Source organism: Manis javanica, chromosome 17, assembly GCF_040802235.1.
Source record: "Manis javanica isolate MJ-LG chromosome 17, MJ_LKY, whole genome shotgun sequence".
Taxonomy (NCBI): Eukaryota; Metazoa; Chordata; class Mammalia; order Pholidota; family Manidae; genus Manis; species Manis javanica.
This window is the reverse complement of record NC_133172.1, coordinates 14,209,493-14,234,463: the sequence shown is the minus strand read 5'-3', so window position 1 is coordinate 14,234,463 and position 24,971 is coordinate 14,209,493. Positions and strand designations below refer to the sequence as shown.

The 24,971-nt window shown below is 52.1% G+C and overlaps 2 protein-coding genes across 5 annotated transcripts in view; both read left to right on the top strand.

Annotated features, from left to right (window-relative positions):
- The window catches only part of SUPT5H (SPT5 homolog, DSIF elongation factor subunit), a 32,032-nt gene extending 18,027 nt beyond the window's left edge, over nucleotides 1–14,005 (top strand). For all 3 annotated transcript variants that reach the window (XM_017656408.3, XM_017656406.3, XM_017656407.3), the window contains 21 exons: nucleotides 106–174; nucleotides 3,185–3,436; nucleotides 4,441–4,530; nucleotides 4,634–4,704; nucleotides 6,240–6,345; nucleotides 6,555–6,648; nucleotides 6,735–6,871; nucleotides 7,303–7,458; nucleotides 7,548–7,694; nucleotides 8,558–8,704; nucleotides 8,791–8,916; nucleotides 9,647–9,731; nucleotides 10,031–10,150; nucleotides 10,232–10,334; nucleotides 10,414–10,541; nucleotides 10,632–10,737; nucleotides 10,867–11,025; nucleotides 11,140–11,308; nucleotides 11,427–11,630; nucleotides 13,414–13,509; nucleotides 13,582–14,005. In XM_017656408.3, coding sequence (XP_017511897.3) covers nucleotides 106–174; nucleotides 3,185–3,436; nucleotides 4,441–4,530; nucleotides 4,634–4,704; nucleotides 6,240–6,345; nucleotides 6,555–6,648; nucleotides 6,735–6,871; nucleotides 7,303–7,458; nucleotides 7,548–7,694; nucleotides 8,558–8,704; nucleotides 8,791–8,916; nucleotides 9,647–9,731; nucleotides 10,031–10,150; nucleotides 10,232–10,334; nucleotides 10,414–10,541; nucleotides 10,632–10,737; nucleotides 10,867–11,025; nucleotides 11,140–11,308; nucleotides 11,427–11,630; nucleotides 13,414–13,509; nucleotides 13,582–13,725 — 2,709 coding nt within the window. In that variant the 3' untranslated portion in view covers nucleotides 13,726–14,005. The remainder of the gene's footprint in view (nucleotides 1–105; nucleotides 175–3,184; nucleotides 3,437–4,440; nucleotides 4,531–4,633; nucleotides 4,705–6,239; nucleotides 6,346–6,554; nucleotides 6,649–6,734; nucleotides 6,872–7,302; nucleotides 7,459–7,547; nucleotides 7,695–8,557; nucleotides 8,705–8,790; nucleotides 8,917–9,646; nucleotides 9,732–10,030; nucleotides 10,151–10,231; nucleotides 10,335–10,413; nucleotides 10,542–10,631; nucleotides 10,738–10,866; nucleotides 11,026–11,139; nucleotides 11,309–11,426; nucleotides 11,631–13,413; nucleotides 13,510–13,581) is intronic.
- Nucleotides 14,006–14,882: 877 nt separating this feature from the next.
- TIMM50 (translocase of inner mitochondrial membrane 50) lies at nucleotides 14,883–22,218 on the top strand. Of its 2 annotated transcripts, none has more exons than XR_012126694.1 (11): nucleotides 14,883–15,306; nucleotides 16,214–16,376; nucleotides 16,923–16,954; nucleotides 17,168–17,189; nucleotides 18,608–18,666; nucleotides 18,751–18,870; nucleotides 19,280–19,384; nucleotides 19,495–19,593; nucleotides 20,535–20,691; nucleotides 20,989–21,127; nucleotides 22,006–22,218. XR_012126694.1 is itself a non-coding variant. In XM_017656409.3 (11 exons), the coding sequence occupies exons 1-11, from the start codon at nucleotides 15,199–15,201 to the stop codon at nucleotides 22,105–22,107; spliced, it is 1,074 nt and encodes a 357-aa protein (XP_017511898.1). In that variant the 5' UTR covers nucleotides 14,894–15,198; the 3' UTR covers nucleotides 22,108–22,218. The 2 variants fall into 2 exon arrangements, 1 of the variants encoding a protein (XP_017511898.1); XM_017656409.3 differs by having other exon boundaries at nucleotides 14,894–15,306; nucleotides 21,021–21,127.
- The last annotated feature ends 2,753 nt before the right edge of the window (nucleotides 22,219–24,971 follow it).

Sequence of the window (24,971 nt, the reverse complement as noted above, 5' to 3'; positions counted from 1 at the left end):
TTTCTTACCCGGTGACTTTGTCTCCCTTGCTCCTGTCTCCATCCCCTTTTCTGTGTCCTGTCCTTGGTCTCATCATCTCTCTTAAATCTGCCTCTCTTCTTCCAGATTGGAGAGGAACGGGCAACAGCCATTTCCTTGATGCGCAAGTTTATTGCCTACCAGTTCACAGACATGGTAAGTTGAGTAGGCAGACAGCTTGCAGGTGAGAGACAGGGCAAAGCCCGAGGGAGGGACAATATAGGTTTAAGGGTCCCCGGTGCTCTTGCGCTGAACAGCACTGCCTGTTAGGTGAGCTCCTTCAGCTATAAAACAGCTGCGCTGCCTGGCCTGAAGCATTCTTCCGTGCCTGACAGAGGTGTCGTCTAACCTTGTCAGTATTTCTGTCAGTAATTCTGGCCTCCCAGCCCCTGGAGTCCTCTGGAAGTCATCTAGCGTCCTGAGCCCATTCTGCCTGAGAGTTCACTCTGCCGTTCACCAGCACTGCTGGGAGGGGTGCCGAGTAGGGCCGTGTGCGGAGCGCGTCTGGAGGAGTGTGCCTGCCTTCTCTCGTGCGGTCATCAGACATCTGCTGATGCCCTCGTCTGGGCCGTCCCATTACAGGGAGATGCTGAGGATATGGTGGTAGCTCTGCCAGAACAGTCCCTGCCCCTACGGGGTTTACTCACAGCACACAAAACACAAAGGAATGCCACCTGCAGAAGCTGCATTAAGGACACAGATGGCTGGGGTTTGAATCCTGCTCCTCCTGCTTCCTCTGACTGTGTGACCTTGATGAAGCCATTTCTTTCTTGGACCGCTTGCTTTCCCCTCAGCATCATTAGAGTTAAATAGCTTTGGACATAACCAGTTCTCAGCAAGGACTTGTCCTGAAGCTTGTGTTCAATAAATGTAGTTGTCATCAGAGGCATAATCATCAGTTTTGGAATTGGGGTGAATCCTATGCAGGGTGTCCTCAAATTCTTGAAACATGGGGCTGCTGATAACATGGATGCTCACTAGTAACTTTCTCACTTAATAATGATTCATGTTTTTTACCTGCTGAAGCAGTGGGTGTATGCCAGTGGGACCAAGTGGACAGTTGTAGGATTTACAAATCGTGATTTTAAATGTGTTCAGTTAAATGTGCTCAAACCTGTATAATCAATTCTTCTTTGTCTCTTTTGTTACCTGGACAAAATTCTAGTGACCCCATATGAGTTATGACTCTGATTACTGTTTTTGTTTTTAATGACCAAAATAGTACATGTATGTTGTAGAAGCCCAAATCTCTCCATACCTGAGTCCCATTTGTTGGAAGTAACTCCTGTTGGTTTGTATGCCTTTTCAGATCATCTGTGCATGTTGAAAAATGCATTGTTTTTTTTTAAACAAAATAGTATTATATACATTTCATTGTGCAGCAAGCCTTTTGTAAATGCCATAATCATCTTCTCATGCCCAGTAAATATAAGGTGTTTACTGTTTTCTATGATGATAGTCAGTGCTAAACAAACTGGTTGCTTTTTTAAAGTTCATGATAAAATTCACATACCATAAGGTTCATGATCATGGTGTATGATCCTTTTTATTTGTTGCTGGGTTCCATGTTCTCTCGTTGAAGAGTTTTTTGTTTGTTTGTTTTTTTAAGAGTTTTATATCTATATTCATAGGAGATAATTGGTCTACAGTTTTACTGTGCTTTCTGGTTTTGATACCCGGGTAAAACTGGGTTCATAGAATGAGTTGGGAAATGTTCTTATAAAAAGTTTTTGAAGGATTGGTATTGATTATTAAAATGGTTGTTTTCATTAGTGAAACCATCTAGTCCTAGCATATGTGTTAGTGTTTGATTACTAGTTTAGTATCTTGTAGGCCTATTCACATTTTCTATTTCTTTTGAGTCCATTTTGTGGTAGTTTTATGTCTTTCTATGAAAAATGTTCATTTAGGTTATCTAATTTGTTGGCAAGAAGTTTTTCATAGTATTACCTAATATTTCTGTAAGACTGGAAGTAGTGTCCTTTCTTTCATTCCTTATTTTAGTAATTTGAATCGTTTCTTTTTTTCTGGCTAAGGGTTTGTCAGATTTGTTAATCTTTTCAAAGAACCAACTTCTGGTTTTGATGGACTTCAATTTTCCCACTCTCTTCCACTTATTTCCACCCTGATCTTTATTATTTCTTTCCTGCTGCTTGCTTTGGGTTTAGTTTCCTCTTCCTTTTCTAGTTTCTTAAGGGTAGAAGGTTAGGTTACTGATTTGAGATATTTTTCTACATTAGCATTTACAGCTATACATTTACGTCTAAGCACAGCTCTCTCGCATTCCCTAAGTTTTAGCATGTTTTTTTTTTCATTCATCTTAAACATTTTCTAATGTTCTGTGTTTCTGTGTGATATCTTAGGAATATATTTCCATGTGTTTGTGAATTTTCTCAATCTCCCATTACTCATTTCTAATTTCATTTAGCTGGAGAATGCATATTATTTCAGTTTTTCTATATTTATTGAGACTTGTTTTGTGGCCTAACATGGTTTATCCTGGAGTGTTCAGTGTGCCCTGAGGAGAATGTGCATAGTTAAAGGGAGGGTTCTGTCTTCAGATGTCTGTTAGGTCCAGCTGGCTCATGGGATTGCTCAAGTTAATCTTCTGTCTCATTCTCTTCACTCTTGAAAGTCTCCAATTATTATTGGTGAATTGTCAGTTTCTTTATTTCTGTTTTTGCTTCATGTGTTTTGAGGCTCTGTTGTTAGGTTCCTGTAAATGTATAATTCTTACATCTTGACTGATTGACCCTTTTACATTATAAAGTGTCCTTTGTGTCTTTACAACATTATCTTAAGTCTGTTCTATCTGCTGTAGTACAGTCACTCCAGCTGTCTTTGGTCTAGTTGCTTTTTACACATATGTGGGATGTCTTTCTATGTTAGTATGTACAGATTAATCTCATTGGTTTTTTCCAGTGCTATGTTGTATTTCATATTACAGTTATGCCATAATTCAACAAACCTTCCTGTTGAGACATTTAAAAATTTCCAGTCTCATTTGCTATAGTGGTACCTCCTCAGTGACTATCCTTGTGTCTGTATTGTTACACAAGCATATTTCTATGGGATAAGTTCCTGAAAGAAAAACTGCAGAGTGGTGCTGGTTGTGATCATGAGCAATGTTGTCTCACTATCTCCTTCCACTGGCTTGGCCCAACAGCCCCTGCAGATTAAGTCAGTAGTGGCACCAGAGCACGTGAAGGGCTACATCTACGTGGAGGCCTACAAGCAGACCCACGTGAAGCAGGCCATCGAGGGCGTAGGCAACCTGCGGCTTGGCTACTGGAATCAGCAGATGGTGCCCATCAAGGAGATGACAGATGTGCTCAAAGTGGTGAAGGAAGTGGCCAACCTGAAACCAAAGTCCTGGGTCCGCCTCAAGCGGGGCATCTATAAGGACGACATCGCACAGGTGCCTGGGCGTGAAGGGGGACAGGCAGCTGCAGGGCAGAGCTCACAGACACACTTCTGCTCCTCTGTCCTGTCCTCCTCTCCTCTCCTTTTGTCATTCCCAGCCCCCTTCCTAGTGCAGAGAGCAGAACCCCACTCAGATTAGGTGAAGCAGAGCTTGGATTTTGTTGGGAGCACACAGGAGGTGGGTGGCTATCTCCTGTGCATGTTCAAAGCATGTTGGGTAAAGATCTGAAGGTGAGTGAGTGAGCCATGTGGAGTTTGCAAAGGGAACAGCACAGGAGATCAGACTGGCTCTGACTGAAGCAGAGTGAGGGTGACAGTGGCAGGCGATGAGCTCGGGAAGGTGACAGCGTTGTAGGGCTTTGGCTTTTATAGAAATAGGATGGGATAGCGGCTCTAAGAGAGACATGTCACTGCCATATCCTACATTGTGTGGGGCAGCTACCCACAACAGTTTCCTGACTGCAAAACCCTGGAACAGACTGGATGGGCCCCCAGAAGCAGGGAGCCTGATGGCCCAGTCTGGGTGTCCAGTGCAGGTGATAATAGGCCCAAGGCCATAATAATAGAGGAGGGAAGAGGTCAGACTTTGGAAGGCAGAGCTGCCAGGATGCTAACGTATTGGTTATGGGTATAAGACAAAGGAGTCAAGAATGACTGCCAGCTTGTGTGCCTGAGTAGAAGGAAGAATGGAGTGGGTGAAGATTGGAAGAGGGGCAGGTTTGGGGGGAACTGAGGAGGTTAGCTGTAGTTGTGCTAGGTTTGAGGGACCTTTTAGATGTCCAAGTGGCCGTGTAAAGGGGGCAGTGGATATTCAGTTTCAGAGTTGAGGGCAGACGGGCTAGAGAGAGCATTCTGGGAGTTGTTGTCAGTCTTGATTTCTTCCTCTTCACCCCATCTCTTGCCCTTCCAGGCATCTCCTTGCCTTTCTTGTGTCTGGGGTCAGGGAGGGTGGGCCAGTTTTGGGACCGGGCCCCCCTGAGCACCCACCTGCCTTCTCAGGTGGACTATGTGGAGCCCAGCCAAAACACCATCTCACTGAAGATGATCCCACGCATTGACTACGACCGTATCAAGGCCCGCATGAGCTTGGTATCTCGGGTCATGCTGCTGGAGGGCGCGGTGGGTGCTGATTACTGTTGGTGGCCATGCCCTTCTCCCTCACCCTTCCCACTATGCCCCTTTTCCTCCACAGAAAGACTGGTTTGCCAAAAGGAAGAAGTTTAAGCGGCCTCCGCAGAGGCTGTTCGATGCTGAGAAGATCAGGTGAATGTCCTTGGGGACTGGGGGCACTGGGTCCCCAGAGCTATGGTACAGAATGTGCCTTTGCAGGTTCCCTCCACTGGGATGTTCCCCCATCCCATGCCCAAATCCACGGTTTAGGTTATAAGTGATTGGCTTAGCAATATAGCCGCAGCCAGATTGTTTAACATCCCTATGCCTCAGTTACCTCTGCTGTGGACATGCAGCCCCTGCGTCTAGGATTGTAGTGAGAATCAAAAGAGTTGATACGCATGTATGCCTGGAACAGCACGTGGCACATAGTGTGACTAGTGGGATCCTATAGTGAGATGTGATTTATCAACATGTCAGGCCCTAACACGTCTCTTTTCCTGATCTCCTGAGCTGGGCACCTGAGATGTAGGGGTGTAGAGCCTCTTCCGTCAGGATGCCTTACCCTCCCCAGCTGGATGGAGCGTTGGAGCAGCCCAGGGATTCCCGCATTCTGGGTCTGGCCAGGAGGGTCCACCAAGAGAAACAAGAACTATTAGTGGCACTTGACCTCTGGTCCTGTTGTGGAGCTGTTCTGAGCAGCCAGACAACTTTTCGTTCTGATAAAGGCTGGGCTGCAGAACATGCCTTTGGATCTGCTCCCAAGACCTAGCTAACACTTCCTGTGCCTGAATTGGACCCATTTACACCACTGGTCTCCGCCCAACTGGGCCCTACCCCCAGCCCACTCCTGTGTCCTGGGCCTAGCCGACAGGGTGCCCTGACGTGCCCAGCAGAAATGCTCGTCCCTCTCCCAAAACTCCATGTGAACAAGACAGCGACCAAGTGAGCAGCAGGAGGAGCTCAGCTGCACCTCACGTGCCCTTGCTGGGAGTGTGGCAGGTTTTCCCTCCCCACTGTAAGCATGGGGCAGTGACTAAGTGTCCCCCACCCCACATGCACGGCCACTAGAATAAGGCAACAAGCTTGGGAGTCCCATCCCCTACCCTTGATCCTGACTGAGACTCGCCGGCCGCACCACCTTGGCTGTGTGGTGTTCTCTCTTCGAGCCTCATCCCCTCACCTCCCTGAAAAATGGGGGACATATCACTGTTGGCCTAGGTTTTCAGAGAAGTCCATGACGTTTTGTGTGTGTCCAGGCCACGTGCGGGCTGAGCGCTCCACGAACGTTGACTGTGCTCTCATACTTTGCCCAAGTAGTGTTCGCCAAGTGCCTGATGTGTGTCTGTCACTGTTATGGGGGAAATAGCAGAGACTAGAAGATGTTACATCGCTGCCCTTTGGGAGCTGCTGCTTTAGTTAGGGAGATAGTTCATCAGAGGGTGGTGTGTGCTGTGGTGAAAAATCAGAGAAGGAGGTAGCAGAGGGCAGAGAGGTGGGGCTGGGTGCCCCTGCACAAGGCAAGGCCTTGCAGCTTTGTGAGAGGTCACTCCCAGCCAGAGGGCAAGTGCTGGGATGGGATGGGTAGTCAGCCTGCCATCTTTTTCGCCCTTTGCCAGCAGGTGAGACAGGTACATCAGGGTTCTCTTAACCCGCCCTTCCAATCTTTTCTCCCCCACAAATCCCAGGTCCCTTGGGGGTGATGTTGCGTCTGATGGTGACTTCCTCATCTTCGAGGGGAACCGTTACAGCCGGAAGGGCTTTCTGTTCAAGAGCTTTGCCATGTCTGCTGTGGTGAGGGTCCCAGAGTGTGTTGTGCTAATGGTGGTAGGGAGAGAGGAGACCAAGCTTTCTCTCCCTCCAGTTCAGGCCCTAAAGCAGTGGGTTATCTGTCCTCGATAATCCTCCAATCAGGAGCGTCCCTAGGAGAATAATTTGAGCCCGCTCAGCTGGGCCACGACACCTACCTCATCCACTTCTTCCTCTTATCTCTTGGGGTTCAGATCACAGAGGGTGTGAAGCCCACACTCTCAGAGCTGGAGAAGTTTGAGGACCAGCCAGAGGGCATTGACCTGGAGGTGGTGACTGAGAGCACAGGTATTTGGTCCCTGTCAGTAACCCAGGCCAAGAAGGGGGTGGCATGGCAGGCAGCCCCCACATCAGTCCTGCATCTGTGCCTGCAGGGAAGGAGCGGGAGCACAACTTCCAACCTGGAGACAACGTGGAGGTGTGTGAGGGAGAGCTTATCAATCTGCAGGGCAAGATCCTCAGCGTGGATGGCAATAAGATAACCATCATGCCCAAGCATGAGGACCTCAAAGTAGGTACCCTGTTGCCCGTACAGATGGATTAGATTGGAGGGCTTGACGTAACCATGGAGTAATCTGAGGTGGCTACCTGGTCTTAGTTTGGGGTGGTGGTGGTGGTATGTGGTGTGTGTGTGTGTGCGCGCATCAAGGCTAGTGTGGCATGTCTGCAGTGAGGCTATCTTCTGGTGGGTCTGAGGAGGCATCCAATATGCTGTCATACGCCTGGGTGTGGGGTCAAAGGCTGTCCCGGCTGATTCCCTGAGTCTGACGTCAGCCATCTCTGGGCCAGTCTGAGGGTGAAGGGAGTCTGTGTTTGGGTGGTGTGAACCTGGACTGGGCTTTAATCAGGGTCTTCTGGAATCACGAGTGGATTCTGAAGACAGGCAGGTGAGTTGTGGTAGCTTCTCCTCACCCACTTATTGTCCCCACACCCCATCCCCAGGACATGCTGGAGTTCCCCGCCCAGGAACTTCGAAAATACTTCAAGATGGGGGACCATGTGAAGGTGATTGCTGGTCGATTCGAGGGTGACACAGGCCTCATTGTGCGGGTAGAAGAGAACTTTGTCATACTCTTCTCTGACCTCACCATGCATGAGGTAGGTAGTGGGAGTGGGGTGGATATGCCAAGGGGAGATCCAGGCCGATGAGCCACTTGGACCTGCTTCACCCCTTCCGTCTCCCACAGCTGAAGGTGCTTCCGCGGGACCTGCAGCTGTGCTCGGAGACAGCATCAGGTGTGGATGTCGGGGGCCAGCATGAGTGGGGGGAGCTGGTGCAGCTGGACCCGCAGACTGTGGGCGTCATTGTGCGACTGGAGCGGGAGACCTTTCAGGTGTGTGTTGCACTGTTGCAGGGCTTACTCTTAATGGCTTTCTCTTCAAGCTCCTCATCCTGGGAGGTGGCAGAGCCTGGTGGCTAAGAACCCAGAGTGTTCTGGGTAGCAGACCTGGACTCTTATCCTCGGTGGCTGTGTGATTTTGAGCAAGTGGCATGTCATCTACTCTCACTCTGCCTCAGTTTCACACCCTGTAAGATGGAGATAATGTCAGCATCTATTTCATTGGGTGTGACTTGGTCCCCGAGATCAGATATGCAACCAAACATTCTGTGCTTACTCAAAGGCAGGATGCTGGGTGCCTTCCTCCCCTCTTCCCCATGGATGTGGGAGCCACAGAGCAGAATGCTTAGGACCCTGGAATCACATTTTGGCTCTAATGCTCCTTGCTTTGTGACCCTGGGCCAGTGACTCCCCCTCTCTTGAGCTGTGACTCACCCACTGTGAAATGGGAATCATGACAGCATCCATCTCAGAGGGAGGTTTTGAGACTTCAGTGAAACCTTGTGTGAAGAATTTACATGGTGCTTGGTACAGAGTTATGAGTAAATATTAGCTCTTAGGTTAACATTTATCCCTCCGTCCATCTCTCAGGTCCCTGATGCTCAGCCAGGATGAAGACTCCTCCCAAAGGGTGTTTGGAATGATAGGGAACATTTTTGGCTGACCCAGTGCCAAGGGGGTGATGCCCTGTTACTCCCTGTCCCAGAGCCAGGGGGTCTACATGTCCTACAGAGCTTGGGACAGTCTCAGTTTCCCACAGTCTCCTCCCAAGGAAGTCTCATGCCACTTTAGGGTAGCTCTGCTCTGTGTTACCCCTTTCCACTCATACCCTTTCACCATCCCCCTTTTCCCTCTAGGTGCTGAACATGTATGGGAAGGTAGTGACTGTCAGGCACCAGGCTGTGACCCGGAAGAAGGACAACCGCTTTGCTGTGGCCCTGGACTCGGAACAGAACAACATCCATGTAAAAGACATCGTCAAGGTTATTGATGGCCCCCACTCAGTGAGTACCAACTCCTGCCTGTAGCCACATCTGAAAGAGTTGGGTAGGGGTGCGTCCACAAGAGTGACCATCCTCTCCCCATCCAGGGTCGGGAGGGCGAGATTCGCCATCTCTTCCGCAGCTTTGCCTTCCTGCACTGCAAGAAACTGGTGGAGAATGGGGGCATGTTTGTCTGCAAGACCCGCCACCTGGTACTGGCAGGGGGCTCGAAGGTGAGGCAGATGTGGTGGCACCCTGTCTCTTGGGTACCTGCGGGCTCTCTCGCCTTCCCTGGACCCAGGAGTGATAAGAATGGGCTGTGGAGAATGAGGAGGGTAGATGTCAGTGTCAGGTCCTTGGCAGAGTGAGGAAAAAAAGTTTATTGGGCTTCTGAGCTGTTTACCAAGGCATTGGTTCATTTGGTTTTACCGAGGGCCTATTAGGTGCTGGACAGGGCAGTGAGCAAGACAAAGATCTCTGTTCTCCTAGGGCTGCCACTCTGAGATGACAGATAAATACATTCCTAGAACAAAGTGAGGTGACAGTAAGTACTGTGAAGAGAAATAAAACAAGGAGATAGAGAATGGTGGGGGCTACTGCTTTACATAGAGGAGGTGGCCTTTGAGCAGGGACCTGAATGAAGGGATGAAGAGCCATGTGGCTATTCTAGGAGAACAGCAAATGCACAGGCCCTGAGGTGGGGGACTTGTAGGAAAGTTGTATGGAACCATATATGAGAAAGAAAATCAGGGAGGACTGGGCCTTTTAATTGCCAGACCCACAATTGCATGGGGGTGGCAGTCTCCCCAAAGGGAAATTGAGGTATTGTCACGAGAGGGAGGGTTGCTGGGCAGATTCAAGCAGGAACTGTTCCCACCTGAATGGAGGCACGCAGTGTGGCACGGGACCGGGAGCCTGTCACCCAGGCCCCGCCTGCCAGTCTACTTTTTGCCCCTCCTCTAGCCCCGAGATGTGACCAACTTCACAGTGGGTGGCTTTGCCCCTATGAGCCCCCGAATCAGCAGCCCCATGCACCCCAGTGCTGGAGGTAAGGGGAAATCATGCTGGGAATATGTCTGTGGGGCTGGAGAGGGAGGTTATTCAGCCCACACTCACTGAGTGCCTGCTCTGGGCTGGCCTGGTCATGGTGGGGCACACAGCCCACCCCACAGTGGCAGCCCAGAGTGGTCAGAGTGTGATGAATGCCCAAAGGAGGCTCTTAGCTAACCCAGTGGGTCCATGGGGGGTCATCAAACAGGTGAAAAGGAGGCTTGAGGGTGCTGTGGGCACAGTTCGTGAGGGGAGGGCATGGCCCTGGGGGCTGACAACATTCTCCTTCCTCCACAGGTCAGCGTGGTGGCTTTGGCAGCCCAGGTGGTGGCAGCGGTGGCATGAGTAGGGGCCGGGGGCGGAGAGACAACGAGCTCATTGGCCAGACTGTGCGCATCTCCCAGGGGCCCTACAAAGGTGACTGTGAGGCTGTGGAGGCCTGGGGAGGATGTGGTGGAGAAGAACCTCACCCGGCCTGACCTCCTGCCTCCCCACCAGGCTACATTGGTGTGGTGAAGGATGCCACGGAGTCCACGGCCCGCGTGGAGCTGCACTCCACCTGCCAGACCATCTCTGTGGACCGCCAGCGGCTCACCACAGTGTACGGTCCAGGCCAGAGCCAGGAGGGAGGTTGTTGGTCAGTGACAGGGCCCTGCTCACCCAGCTCGTTCTGTCCACAGGGGTTCACGGCGCCCAGGTGGCATGACCTCAACTTACGGGCGGACACCCATGTATGGCTCCCAGACGCCCATGTATGGCTCTGGCTCCCGCACACCCATGTATGGCTCTCAGACACCTCTCCAGGATGGTAAGCGCTCCAGGGGACAGGGATGAGGGGCAAGGGTGGGGGCATAAACACAGGACAGAACTGACGAACCACACGCCTCTCCCATTCCAGGCAGCCGCACCCCGCATTACGGTTCGCAGACGCCCCTGCATGATGGCAGCCGCACTCCTGCCCAGAGTGGGGCCTGGGACCCCAACAATCCTAACACGCCGTCACGGTGAGGGCAGAGAGCCGGGCAGCGGGGTTCCCATTGCCCTGTGTCTGCGGGATGGAGGAGCAACACCTGGTGTTGGAAGCACTTGCTCCATTGTTGTGATCATTCTCAGCGGATTTCTCTCCCTGACAGGGCTGAGGAAGAATATGAATATGCCTTCGACGATGAGCCCACCCCATCCCCACAGGCTTATGGGGGCACCCCTAATCCCCAAACACCTGGCTACCCCGACCCCTCATCCCCACAGGTCAACCCACAGTACAACCCACAGACGCCAGGGACACCAGCCATGTGAGTCTGATGGGGCGAGCCCTAACCAGTGCCCGCCCATGCCCTCTGCACTGCTGCTGCCTCCTCTTCCCCACCGCCCCTGACCGGTGCCCTCCTCTCCCTTTGTCTTTGCAGGTACAACACAGACCAGTTCTCCCCCTATGCTGCCCCATCCCCGCAAGGCTCCTACCAACCCAGCCCCAGCCCCCAGAGCTACCACCAGGTGGCACCAAGCCCGGCAGGCTACCAAAACACCCATTCTCCAGCCAGCTACCACCCTACACCCTCGCCCATGGCCTATCAGGTACTGGTCAGCTTGCTCGCCCTTGAGGGTGGTGGCCTAGAGTGGGCCTCAGGCCTATAGGGACAGCTAGGCCAGATGGTCTGTTCCTAACAGCGCACCATCCTCCTTTCCCCAACAGGCCAGTCCCAGCCCAAGCCCTGTTGGCTACAGTCCCATGACACCTGGAGCGCCCTCCCCTGGTGGCTACAACCCGCACACACCAGGCTCAGGCATTGAGCAGAACTCTAGTGACTGGGTAACCACTGACATCCAGGTGAAGGTGCGGGACACCTACCTGGATACGCAGGTGGTGGGGCAGACAGGCGTTATCCGCAGTGTCACGGTAAGCAGGACTCGGGCTGGTAGGTGGATCTTATCCTTTGAGGCCCCCAATCTCTGTGGTTACTGGTTTGTTTTCTTTTTAACTGTCTAACCACATCATCCAAAACCTGTTTATAGCTAGAAAAATGAAAGGAAAACTGGAAGGGTTTGGCTTGCAAGCTCTTCAAGGCAGGGATTTTTGCCTGTTGTGCTCACAGCTGGGGCCCCAGCAGCCTAGAATTGACTGGCACACTGGAGTGTGGTTACTTTTTGACATATTCCTCTGAAATCAGTTCCGTAACATGGACTCCTTGGTGTCAGGCTTTGGTTGAGTGCCAGGCACCCATACTCTCTGGGCTCTCCCTGCTCTAGTACTACTGCCCTCCATTCTTCATAGTCACCGAGTTCCCTCTGGCCTCAGGACCTTTGCTTATCACTTTCCTCTGTCTAGAACTCTCTTCCTTCCATTTGTCTGGTTAACTCTTACTCATCCTTCAGGGAAGCACCTCGATCTATCTCAGGTCTGTCTCTTAAGGGTGTGTAATTCTTTTTCATGTTGTCTACCTGCTACCTAAAAGCTTAAAAGTCTACCCTGGTGTGATGCTTTGATTACTAAACCTGTATTTTATCCCTAAGTAGCCCTAGTTCCTAGATGAGGGATTGGTACTTTGTTGGCCCTCCAGTAAATATTAGTTGAATTAATTCAACACCAGAGACCAAGAAAGCTCCAGGTTTGCCCTCACAGATATGACAGTCGTGTGGGGTAGACAGACATGTCCCCAGTGACAGCCTGAGTAGCCGGAGCTGAGTGAGATGCAGGAAGCCCAGAGGGAGCTATGCAAACCCACATGAGGCACCTAACCCAACTTTGGAGAAGATCAGGGAGGGCTTCCTAGAAGAGACATCTATACCAAAACCTGAGGAATGAATAGGAATAAGCCAAGAGAAATGCCTGGGGATGGGGTTAAGTATGTTCCAGTTAGAGGTGACATGCAAAGGCCTAGAGGTGAGGGAAAACCGTCCAGGGAGTTGAAGTATATTCCTGGAACATAAAGAGCTGAGGCTGTTAGATGAGTAATGAGGCAGAGAAGGGCTGGGGCCGGGTCACGTGCCAGCCTGGGGAATTTGGATTGTGTTCGGAAGGCACGGGGGGATTATGGAGAAATCTAAGCCAGGGGGTGGTAGGCTCAGATCTGTGGTGTAGAATTAGTTCACTGTCTTGTTTTTCAGCAACATAGAGCAGATTGCTGCTCTTATGTTGAGGCCTAGGGGTGGTGGATTGGGGGTGGTGAGAGGGAGACTGGGAGCTCAGAGGGGGAAGTCAGGCTGCACTACAGGGCTGTGGGGAAGAGTGGAGAGGCGGGTGGGGGAAACCCTCAGCGGGCCAGATGGACAGGTCTCAGAGCTGGAGGTTGTCTATGAAGATGCTGACCATGACGAGGTCCAGAGCTCTGGCTGGGGGCTGGGGACTTGTGGGGCCATCTCTGAGATGGGAGCCCAGGAAGAGGAGCAAGTGTGGGGAAGAAGCTGAGGCCAGTCTGGGGGATAGAGAGTCAGGTGTCTGAAAAGCAGTTTCTCTTTGGCTTTAGTTTCACCCTCTGCTTCCCTTGCTTGCTGGTCTAGTCTCCCTACCCCAATGTGCCACAGACTGCAGGCCTTGGAACCAGGCCCAGCCTTGGCCTTTCCTGCCCATGTCACCTTGGGAAAGTGACTTCTTAGAATGAGCCCTGAGCCTGTTTCCCTGTGTGTGGGCACCAGTCCTGTGTGGGAGCAGGCCTGGCTGATGAGTCTGTCCCTGCCCCCAGGGAGGTATGTGCTCTGTGTACCTGAAGGACAGTGAGAAGGTTGTCAGCATCTCCAGTGAGCACCTGGAGCCCATCACCCCAACCAAGAACAACAAGGTAAGTAGGGGGCCAGGGGCTGTGGAGGCATTGGGCCACTGACATGGACTCTGACTCCATGCCCCCCACCAGGTGAAGGTGATTCTGGGTGAGGATCGGGAAGCCACAGGTGTCCTGTTGAGCATTGACGGTGAAGATGGCATTGTCCGCATGGACCTTGATGAGCAGCTCAAGATCCTCAACCTTCGCTTCCTGGGGAAGCTTCTGGAGGCCTGAGGCAGGCAGAGCAGGTGGACTTTAGCAAGTATCTGGCGGATGGAGAGTGTCCCTCCTACCTTTCTTGGCCTTTGAGTCTGATGCAGGATCTGGGGCCAGGAGTGGGTTTAGCCTGGTTGTTCAGGATTTCTTTTATTTTCCTTTCTGAGTTCCTCTCTCCCTCCCTAATGTTTGTGGGAATCGAGTAGAGTCTGGGGGAGGGTCCTCACCTTCTCACACCCTCCCTCCCCCAGCTTGCGTTTATGTTGCGGTCTTTCAATAAAAAGCTGTTTGGTCAAAAGGTGTGTGTGTATGGGGTGGGGGGTCTGTTCTGTAAGTGAGGTCACCCCACTTCCTTGCTGTGTGTTCTTGGGCAAATAATGGGCCTACCCAAGCCTCAGTTTCCCCATCTAGAAAAGGATACTGCCTACTCCAAAGGGCTCTTGAGAAGACATCAGAAAGATTAGAACAGAGCTTGCCTTGTGATTGACCGAAGTTACATCTTACTCAAGCTTGAGTTACATTAAGTTCAGGTCAGTCAGTATTCCCCAGTAAACCCAAATCGTTTCTATGGAGCAGGATACGGCACTTGGGTTTTCTCTTGAGCCCACATAGTAGACAGCAGAACTACTGTAGCTTGGGGGCAGGGATGGGGAGCAGCTTAGACAATGGGTATTTCAAACATAAAATTTCAGATGCCCAAGACATACGAGGGGCAGCCATGTCCCCACCACCCAGCTTAGGAAACTATGTACCAGATCAAACCCACTTTAGCAGCACCCCAAGTACATTTTCCTCCACAGGTAATTACAACCCTGAATTCTGGGTGTCTTGAAAAACTGCCTTTCCTACCTTAGTGTTTGTACCTATGTTATATGTTCGTTTTACATGCCCTTAAAATTTACATCACAGTATCAAACTTTGTTTCCCCTCAAAATCATTTGCGCCCCTCAATGCGCCCCACCCCGCCGGACTCGAACGAGGTTTCGTTGGCTTTTCTGACTTTCCTAAGTATTGGCCCCTGGGGGGAGGCGCAAGAAAGGGCTCTGCGAATCGGAGAGAAGGCAGATCGGCCTCGGCGCTCCGCGTGAGGTCTGGCTGCAAGCCCGCTTCCAGGGCAGACCCCTCGGGGCGGGACGAGCGACCTACTCGCGGGTTTTCGCTTTTAGGACGAACCGGGCAGCCATTAGGTTCCTTCATTACGGCCTCAGCTTTACCCTTGAACAACGGGCGGCGCCCGGTCCGTTCCAGCGGCGGCGGAGCGCCCTGCGGCCGACGGAGGCGTGGTGCCAGCCAGCTCTGCTGTAGCTGGCGCGTCGTGGGCCGCGGGAGCTCAGACCCAGGCGAGCGCGCTCGCGGCACTGCGCCCGCAGCCCTTTGTCTTTCTCGGCTGCCGTCCTCCCGCCGCTCCCCTGCGCCGCCATTGGCCGCAGCCCCGACCCGGGTCGGGGAAGGAGGGAGCGAGTGGGCGGGGCCGCATGGCGTCAGCGCAAGATGGCGGCCTCGGCGGCGCTGTTCCTGCGCTTGCGGAGCGGGCTCCGGCTTGGCACGCGGGGGCTGTGCGCGAGGCTGGCGACGCCGCCCGCCCGGGCCTCGGACCAGGTGAGCGGTACTGGGGTGGCGCCCGGGTGCGGGGCCCCTTCCTGGAGTTCTGGGCGGATCGCCGCCACCAGGAGGCTTATGGGGCGCAGCACCCTAGGTGCTGAACGGAACGCCGCTCGCGTTTCGGGGCTCTTCCCTGCGTCCCCGGGTGGGCAGCGCTTCCTACCCCGGGCTGGATGCTGAGGGCTTAGGTGCGTCTTCTGGACGCCGCCTCCTTTGGACCGCACGTGGGTGTCGGGAGGGCGTCACCTGCTCCTCGTCTGGGAGACCGCTCAGGTAATACTGGGGAGGAGCTCGGGACTCGGGGGTCCCAATCTAGCCTTAGGCGTATTTTCCCCGCGGTGGTGGTGGTGCTGGTGAGGTAGATATTTGGGCTTTTCATTCGGCTTGCCTCCATGTTGACAGAGACCTTTCTGACCTCGAGGTTCATCACATCGTGCCGTACTTCCCCCAGCCTCGGATAAGCAATCGCCCCTCCGCACCTGCTCCCATCCGTTCTCCTCCATACGCTGCTACTTTGAGCCCCAGGCATCAGATGCCTTGATTTCCCGTCTTGGCCCCTTGTGTGCCCTCCATTGCCTTCCTCTCAACATCTTAATGACCAGCCAGGCTCCCAGATCTCATCTCCCTGCCCTGCTTTTCCCGGCTCCAGGCTCTCCAGTCCTTTGCCTCCAGGATCCTGGGCACCTGACCTCTCAACTACTGAACCCCTGGGATCCTGGCGCTGGACCTAATTCTTGACCTTTCTGAGAGACTCAGTCCCTAGCTGCCCCTCCAAGGACACAGTGTCCCTGGCTATATGGGTGTCTGCTTCCTGGCTCTCGACCTTGATTCTTCTCTAACCAGGATGCCCAAACCACCCTGACCCTTCTCTTTTGGCTAACCTACTACCTCCTCTCAATCACAGGCCGCAGAGATTGGGAGCCGCGGGGGCACTAAGGCTCAGGCCCAGGCTCAGGGGCCACAGCAGCAGCAGGGCACAGAGGGTCCCAGCTACGCCAAAAAAGTTGCGCTCTGGCTTGCTGGGCTGCTCGGGGCCGGTGGGACCGTGAGTGTCGTCTATATCTTTGGTGAGGGGAATAACCTTGTCCCCCAATTCTGTTCTGCCTTCTCTTACTGTAGAACCTCCCCTTTTTCCCTAAGGGCCTCAACCTTCTTAGTCCTCTAGTTTCTTCCTCAGTAGGGCTTCCAACTAGAACATCTGCCTTGGATATGGGGGAAGTCCCTTTCTTCTCCTTTCTACCCGTTCTGCTTAAGACTCCACTCTTCCTAATTGGATCCTGCATTAGGCGAGGGAGTCAACTGAAAGAGGAGAAAGTGGGGAAGGATATAGACCTGGACGAGCCTCCAAAGCTACCTCTTTCCTTAGCACCAACAATTCCATTCCTCTGCCTTGTCCCTTTACCCCCCAGAGGGAAGGAGACCTGGCCCCAGCCCCTCTACTCTCAGAGACCCAGGAATCCTGGCTACCACTCTGCTTAGCTCTCAGTTTTGGGAGACCATGTGTCTAGTGCTCTTCCCTCAGACCCAGAAGTCCAGGCCCCTGCCCTTTTCCTCCCTCAAGACCCAGGAGATTGAGCCCCAATTCTTCTCATTTGTTCCTCTCTCCCTTACAGGAAACAACTCTGTGGATGAAACTGGTGCCAAGGTGAGGGGGAAAAAGACCCAGAGGCCTTGCCAGAGTTCCTGTCCTGTGGGTCCCCTCCCCTTAGTCTGTTCAGGTTCCCTTCTGGCCTGGGCTAAGCCTCCCTTCCAGGGACCTTTGCCTATTCCTCCCAGGGCCCCAGAGATTCCTCTTCTGAGTGTGGTGGTGTTCTGCCTCCACCATCTCAAACCCTCCATTTTTCTCCCTACCTCCCAGATTCCTGATGAATTCGACAGTGGTGAGTAAACAAACACAGATTCTGGGGTTCCCAGACCCTCCCTACTCTGCCCATGATAAGAATGTTACCCTCCCCATCTAGTGCCCCTCGGCCCCTCCTCCTTGGACTGGGGGGTGGGGGAGTCAGCAGCTGGAGGGCTTTGGGGGAAGGAGCATTACAAAGCCCCAGTCCTCTTCCCTGGCCCCTCTGCCCAGGAGCAGATGGTCAGGAACAGATGGGGGAGGGGAGCCTGGGGTGGGAGTGCTTGGGGAAACGGAGCTGGATCCCATCAGACACATGGCTTCCGGTGCCTTAGATCTGAGCATCTGCAGCCCCTAACCCCTCCTGTTTATGACAGCCTCTGTTTTTTACCCCCCAAGCTCCTATCCCATCCGGCTCCTCATTTCCAAAACAATGCCTCTTCCTCCTCTCCCCCTTTCAGTCGGACAAAATTGGATAGTAAAGAGTAGTTGCCAGTTTTGTCACACCCGGTGCTTCCCAGTAGAAAAATAAAATGGGTAGGTCCAGAAAACCACCTGTTAGTGCTGGGGAAGTTTGCAAACCAGGCTGTTAATACATTGATTGTAAGCTGGGCAGGTGGGTAGGTATGTTTTAACTGGGCAGACCAATCAATATCCTGATTTAAGTTGGGCAAGCAAACATGCAGGTTTAAAATCTGTGTGTTTACTACCTTAACTGGTTTCAGTATTTTGGTATTAAAAACACAGACCCATAGATAATGGTTAACTGGATCGAAAGTACTGTATTGGAGTAGACAGTCTTAAGTTTCCTACTTTGAGCTGCATTTAGAATATTCACTAAAACCCAGGTTTTTCAGCCTTGACTACATCCATAGTTTGGACCAGATAATTCTTTGTTAAGGAGGGAATGTCCTGTTTATTTTAGTATGTTTAGCAGCATCCTGGGCTTCTACCCACTAGATCCAAGTATTGTGATTATCAAAAATGTGTCCAGGCATTGCCAGTTCTCCAGGAAGAGGGGGAACAAAATCACCTAATTGAGATCCACTAGTTTAAGTATAGAGATATGTGCGTGTATTCAATGTGGTTTAACTAGATTTGGCATGTGGCTTAAAGCAGGCAGATCTCAGAGCCTAGTGGTTCAAAATGGACTAAATGTACTGGCATAATGTCAGCAGAATTCTATGTGTGTGGGTTTTAAGTGGACAGATGTATAAATATTTCATACCTGGGGTGATGTGTGTATAGAAGTATTCAAGTTAACACTGGGCAGGTGAATAAAGATAACTTTTTCCTACCTGGTGATCATTGTCTTCTACCTTTGGGCTTGGAAATGAGCTGGTTCAAACTAGGTAGGTATGTTGTTCTGTTTATATCTGGTAGATAAAGCCCTGGTTTGTCTGGGAGGCTGAGCAGCAGCTTATCTTGGACTCCCCTTGTGCTCTGGTGTTCTTCTAGATCCGATTCTGGTACAGCAGTTGCGCCGGACATACAAGTATTTCAAAGATTATAGACAGGTGAGAAGGAACCCTGGGCCCAGTCCCCCTCCCTCCATCCCCAACCCCCTGCCTCCTTGTCTGAGTGCTCCCATTCTGTCACAGATGATCATCGAGCCCACCAGCCCTTGCCTTCTCCCAGACCCTCTGCGGGAGCCATACTACCAGCCGCCCTACACTCTGGTCTTGGAGCTCACCGGTGTCCTCTTGCACCCTGAGTGGTCGGTGTGTGTTGGGGAAGGCAGCGGGTTGGTGGCACTGGGTAGACCTGGGTGGCCGGATCATGACAATGTGGTTAAGCGCATAGACTCGAGCCAGGCCACGGTTCAGCCCCAGCTCCACTGTGACCTTGGGGGTCACAGCTTTCCTCAACTGTGATACTCCCCACCCTGTAGGTTGTTTGAAATGTGCTTTATAACACAGCAGTGCCACAGAGGAGGCAACTGTTATTCTGGGACACAGACCCTTCAGGCTCCCAGACCCTCAGTCACCCTGTACTCCTAAACCTCCCACGAGCTGCAAAGACAGGGGGAGAACATTCTAGTTCTTGGAATCCCCCACGTTGAATCTTTGACCTTTTGGGGGCTTTGGGGCCTCTGGGTTTGGTGTTTCACTGTCCTCATTGCCTCCCCAGCTGGCCACTGGCTGGAGGTTTAAGAAGCGTCCAGGTATTGAGACCTTATTCCAGCAGCTCGCCCCTTTGTATGAAATCGTCATCTTTACATCAGAGACTGGCATGGTGAGGCCCCAGGATGGGAAGGGAGGGTCAGTGTGGCGAGAGATGTGGGTGATATGGGGGTCTGGGGCTCAGCCTGACCACCTTGTTTTCCTTCCCATCCTATCCCCCAGACTGCATTTCCACTCATTGACAGTGTGGATCCCCATGGCTTCATCTCCTACCGCCTATTCCGGGATGCCACAAGATACATGGATGGGCACCATGTTAAGGTACCACGTGGGGGCCATGGGTGGGCCTCCAGGTTTTGAGGGGCTGGTACTTCCTGAGGGTAGAAAGGACCCAGCTCTGACCTAGCCTCAGTCCAGTATCATCCTTCCCTGTCCTGCAGGACACCAGATTGCCTCCAACCTGGGCTGGGCTTCTAGGCCCTTCTCCCTTCCCCAAAAGCTGGGAGTAAGAGTGGGGTAAAATGGGGTCTCCCCAAAGAAAACAGTGTGGTAAGGGGTAGGACATGGGACTTGGAAGCTGTTTCTTGTCTCTTGTGTGTCTGGAACTGACTGTCTTTGGGACCTATGATAGGAGTAGTTAATCTGAGACTCTTTGGGGTTTGTTTGACCTGAGGTCTGCCGCTGCCACCAGCAGGGGGCCTGCATGTGAATGGGTCTCTGTGAGTCTGGGTCCAAGTATCCATGTGTCTAGGTGTCTGTTAGGTTTTGTACTGTGTCTTGGTGAGTGTGGGATCTACAAAGTTTTTAGGGTTCAGGAGGACATGGGCTGTGATTGGGGGTCTTGAGGGTTCTGTGTCTTTGACTCCTGTGGGTTGCTGTAGATCTGTCTGTACATCTTTACTTTTGAGCGGAAGTTTGCAAACTTGCAACATGTCACAATTAGATAAGGCAGTTGTTAAACACAAATGTGCTGGCCCCCTCCCCAGGGAAACTCCAAATGAACCTGTCTGTGTTGCCATGCTCTGAGTCTAGGAATCTGTGTGTCTGGCTCCCCAGCTCCCTTGAGGGTTTATGCCATCACCCCAGCCTGGTCTTTGGGAGGCCCTGTCATGGTGATCCCAGTGTGCAATGCTGTTCAGGTGTCTGTCAGTCCGTCTGTCTGTCTGTCTGTCTGTCTATCTGTCTCCCTCTCTGACAGGAAGGGCAGGGGCACGGGCCTTACCCTGCCTCTGCCCCTGCCCTGACCTAGCACTCATTTCCAGGACATTTCGTGTCTGAATCGGGACCTGGCCCGAGTAGTCGTTGTGGATTGCAAGAAGGAAGCGTTCCGCCTACAGCCCTACAATGGAGTTGCACTGCGACCCTGGGATGGCAACTCTGATGACCGCGTCTTGCTGGATCTGTCTGCCTTCCTCAAGAGTGAGACTGATCTCTGACCTGGAACCCTTGACCCTCAAGAGGAATGATAGATACTCTATTCTGGCCCCCCCCCACAATATAAAACTGGGTACTTGAAATGCAGGACGTCCACAAGCACCTTGCAGTCTTTAGAAGCTTCCTCAAGTGTTTAAGGTGCTCCTCTGGGATATTTAGGGGGGGATACTTAGGAATCTTAAGGGGAGACCTTATAGAGTATTGAAAAGTGTTGCAGGTAGTTTTGACTTCCCAGTGTCTGACCTTTGCCCTTGCCATCCCTGCCCCTGCTCTGGCCTTTAGCCCGGCTGACCCCCCACCTGCTGTGCCCACAGCTATCGCTCTGAATGGTGTGGAAGATGTCAGGACGGTGCTGGAGCACTATGCCCTGGAGGATGACCCCCTGGAGGCTTTCAAACAGCGGCAAAGCCGGCTAGAGCAGGTGTGTGCTTGCGTCACTAGCTTGGCTGGAGGAAATCACATCAGTTTCTGGGGCTCCTGAAAGAGGAACCCTGTCCAGTAGGGCTCTTGTACTGAGAAGGTGCCTTGTTTCTGCAGTCCGCCCTGAGGGCCGGAGCATTTGACATAAGGCTTGGGGAGGGGTCGTCCTTGGTCTTGAGCAGGTCTGGGTGGGACTGTGGGTTTGAATCAGGTCTGGGAAGAGGGATCCCTGGACATTTGGCCCAAGGGTCTGGGCAAGGAGTTTTGGTGTGATGATTTTGGTGTGACCCCCTGGTGATTGTAAGTGGGGCTCAGAATATGGATTGAGTTGGAGAAAGATTCCCAGGGGTCAAGGCTGAGGTAGAGCAGATTCTGTGTTGAGTCCTGGGAATACGGCTAGAGCTCCTGAGGGCCCAAACGAGGAGTCCCTGGAGATCTGGGCCTGGAGTCCCCAGCATCCAGACCGAGGTCAGGGCTCAGGGCTGCATTCTAGGGGCCCTGGGAGCAGGACAGGGTAGTTTGAATGGCATGGGGTCTCACCAGTTTCCAGGCTGGGATAAGTAGGGTCTGGGATAGGCTCCCAGGGTGCAGGGGAGGGGCCCTTGGGATCCAGGGAAAGGGATCGTGAGAGTGCCCAGGACTAGAGTCTGGGCTCCTATGGTTCAGAGCTGGCTCTCTGCAGTGTCTGGACTAGGTTCTTGGGGTCCAGGCTCCTCCTATGTCTGGGCTAATGTTCAGGGAGTTGAGGACAGGGGTCTGAGCTGGGCAGTCGTGTGATGGAGGTGGCTCCTGGGCTGAGGGCTGTGGCCCTGGGAGTCTGGGACAAGGCTCCACCTACCCCAGGTTGACCTCCCTTCCTCTGCCTGTCCCTGACCCCAGGAGGAGCAGCAGCGCCTGGCCGAGCTCTCCAAGTCCAGCAAGCAGAACCTCTTCTTCAGCTCTCTCACCAGCCGCTTGTGGCCTCGCTCCAAACAGCCCTGACCTCTGGGGCTCCTCAAACTCAGTGCCTGGGACGCAGGCCCCAGGCCTCTTGTGCTCCCAGATCATGGCTTGGGCAGCCACATGTCCAATAAAGGCCACCCAGATGCCACACTTCTGTGTCCAGAGAGTCTCCAGAAGGGGGCATCCAGGTGCGGTCTGGGACTCGCGGATCATCGCCCCACAGCAGCTCACCAGCTGCCCAGCACAGAATATGTGCTTTGGTGGCTCAGGGCTGGTTTTCAACCCCGGCCTAGGAATCTGAAAACCTGGGTCCCTGTGGCAGTGTCCTTGTGCGTTCTGTGTGATCTGCAAAAAGTGTACCTCCCACTTTGGCCTGAGATTCCCCATCTTGGAAAAGAAGAGAAGACTGTGCTGGGGGTTTTAAAAACAGGTAGCGCCAGGCTGGCACGTGGACTGGTGGCTTGGCTTAGCTGGAGGATCCTAGCGGCCTGGAGGTCACCCTGTCCTGTGCAGGTTGCTGCTCAGCTCTGCCAGCTGCGGCTCTAGGGTTGCTTGATCTGAATTTTCAACAGAAGCCAGAAATTGGGAAATTTATATTATATCGCCCTTTTTTTTTCCCAACCCCTTCATCTCCCTATTTTTAAATGTTGGCTCATAACAAAAATAGGCTATGTAGCAGCACTTGACAGCAGGACTTCCTGTGATGTTTATTCCACGTTCTAAATGTGCTGATACAGCAGCCAGTGCCACGGGGAGCTAGTGAGTACTTGAAATGAGACTGGGTTAGTAACTGAAGAGCGGAATTTCCAATTTTGTTAAATTTTAGTTTAAATAGCCACGTCTGGCTCCTGGCTCCTGCCCTGGACAGTACAGTTGTGTATTTAATAAGTGTATGAGTTCCAGACTGTTCAAATTCAAATCCAACTTCCACTGCTTCTAAGCTTGTGTGATCTTGGACAAGTTCACCCCTTAGTGCCTGAGTTTCCCCATAGCAGTGCCTACCACAGGCTAGGTTTGAGGGCCGAGTGAGGCTCTCCATGTAGGCACTCTGATGGTAACTGTGTGAACCTCAGACAAAGCACTTTTCTGCCTCAGTTTCCTCATCTCTAAAATGGGGGTGATGGTAATACCTATCTTAGAGCAGTTGTGAGGAATAAATGGGACAGTTCCTACTCAGGTGCTGTACATATTCACATGGGGCTTGTTATCAGGTCATACTGGTTATTCTCTAAATAAAACGGCCTATATGAGTTTGATAGCCCTGCTGCTGCCCTACCCCTGGCTGTCCCAGCCTGGTGCTCCAACTAGCATTTAGTACTAGTGCCAGTTTAATAAGACACCTTCTCCGGTGTTTGTTATAATAAAATGTATTTGAAACAGTGTGGGCCAGATTGAACCTCTGAATTCTAGATTTTGTATTAAAAGGCTCACAAAATTAGAATTAAAATTCACACCCGACCCTGAGATGTACTATGATTCAGGAGAATTTCCTGATGTCCCTAGCTTGAGGACATCCACAGGACTGAGGGAAAGGCCCATATTTTCTGCGCTTACAGCTTTGAGAATTCGAAATCATCTTAGCCAAAAGCAAAGGTGGAGACAGGCTTTTGTGTTTGGGGAATATGATCCTAGGATGGAGGGAGAGCCACAACTGCCCATCACAGTAGGTGACACACTTAGTTCCCCAGACCTTCTGAGGACTGTTTTGAAATGAGACTCAGATCTGTCCACCCACAGGCATAAAAAGAGCAAATATGTCTGTTGGCCTTGTCCCGATGGTCAAGAGTGGCTCCTGGGGACTAGGCTCTGGTGCTGGGTGCACAGGCTTCAGTGCCCAGTGGGCTCCCCCAGGCATCTCTCCCACCTCAGTGGTACTGTGTGTCAGGCTATACCTGCTCAAAGCTGGAGGCCAAGCAGGGAGGGGAGGGTTTGGCTTGCTCACAGGTGGCTTCTGAGACACCCATGACCTAGTGTGTTCTGCAGAAATGCTCAGGGCATGAAGGCTGCACCATGGCATCCAGTGGGCAGGACTGGGACAGCGTGAAGGCAGTTCCCGGAGTCTGAATTCCCAGGTCATACATTGTACACCACTGGCAAGCCCTGCGACCCTGGGCAAAGTCCCCACCATTTGTTTCCTCATTGATAAAAGGTTAATAATAGTATTCATTCACTTAACAAATACTCCCTAATGTACCGACAACCCGCCTTGTCTAGGCACTAGAGTGCTTCAATGAACAATTAGATAAAAAGTTCTGCCCTCATGGAAGAGGAAAAATGGTCAGATACTTCTCAGGGTAATAAATGGATAAAGAAAAAGTATGGTAAGAAGGTGGAATGGTTTGGGGTCTTGGGATGCTGTTTTAGACTGGATGCAACTGTCAGGAAAGGCCTCTTGAGGGTGTATTTGAGCCAGGACCAAAACGAGATGAAAACCATGGGGATATGGTTACCTTAGGGCCTTTGCACTTGCTAGTCTCCCTGCCAGGGATGTTTTTTTCCCAGGACTCGTGGCTTACTCCTTCCCCTCTGTTAGGTCTTTGCTTAGATGCCACCTCAGCATGGCCTTCTGTGGCCTTTAAGGTTGGCACATAAGGAAAAGTCTGAATGGCCATAAAGATGCTTGGAAGTCAAAGTATTCTTTACATGGAGACATGAGAGAATTCACATGAAACACTCTAATGGATCGCCCACACCCTCAATAAAGTCTGGCTGTCTTCGCAATCCTTAAAAATCTTTGCGATTATCTCATACCTGGAATTCCATTACCCTCCCAAGTTATGCGGGGTAGGAATTTGTGTTCTCACAGCTGGTTCTGGTGGCTGTCCAAATTCCATTTGAATGTCTCCTAGGATGGGAAGTTCACTCCTTCCCCTACCTCAGTACAGTTTGCCTCCCAGTGGTCC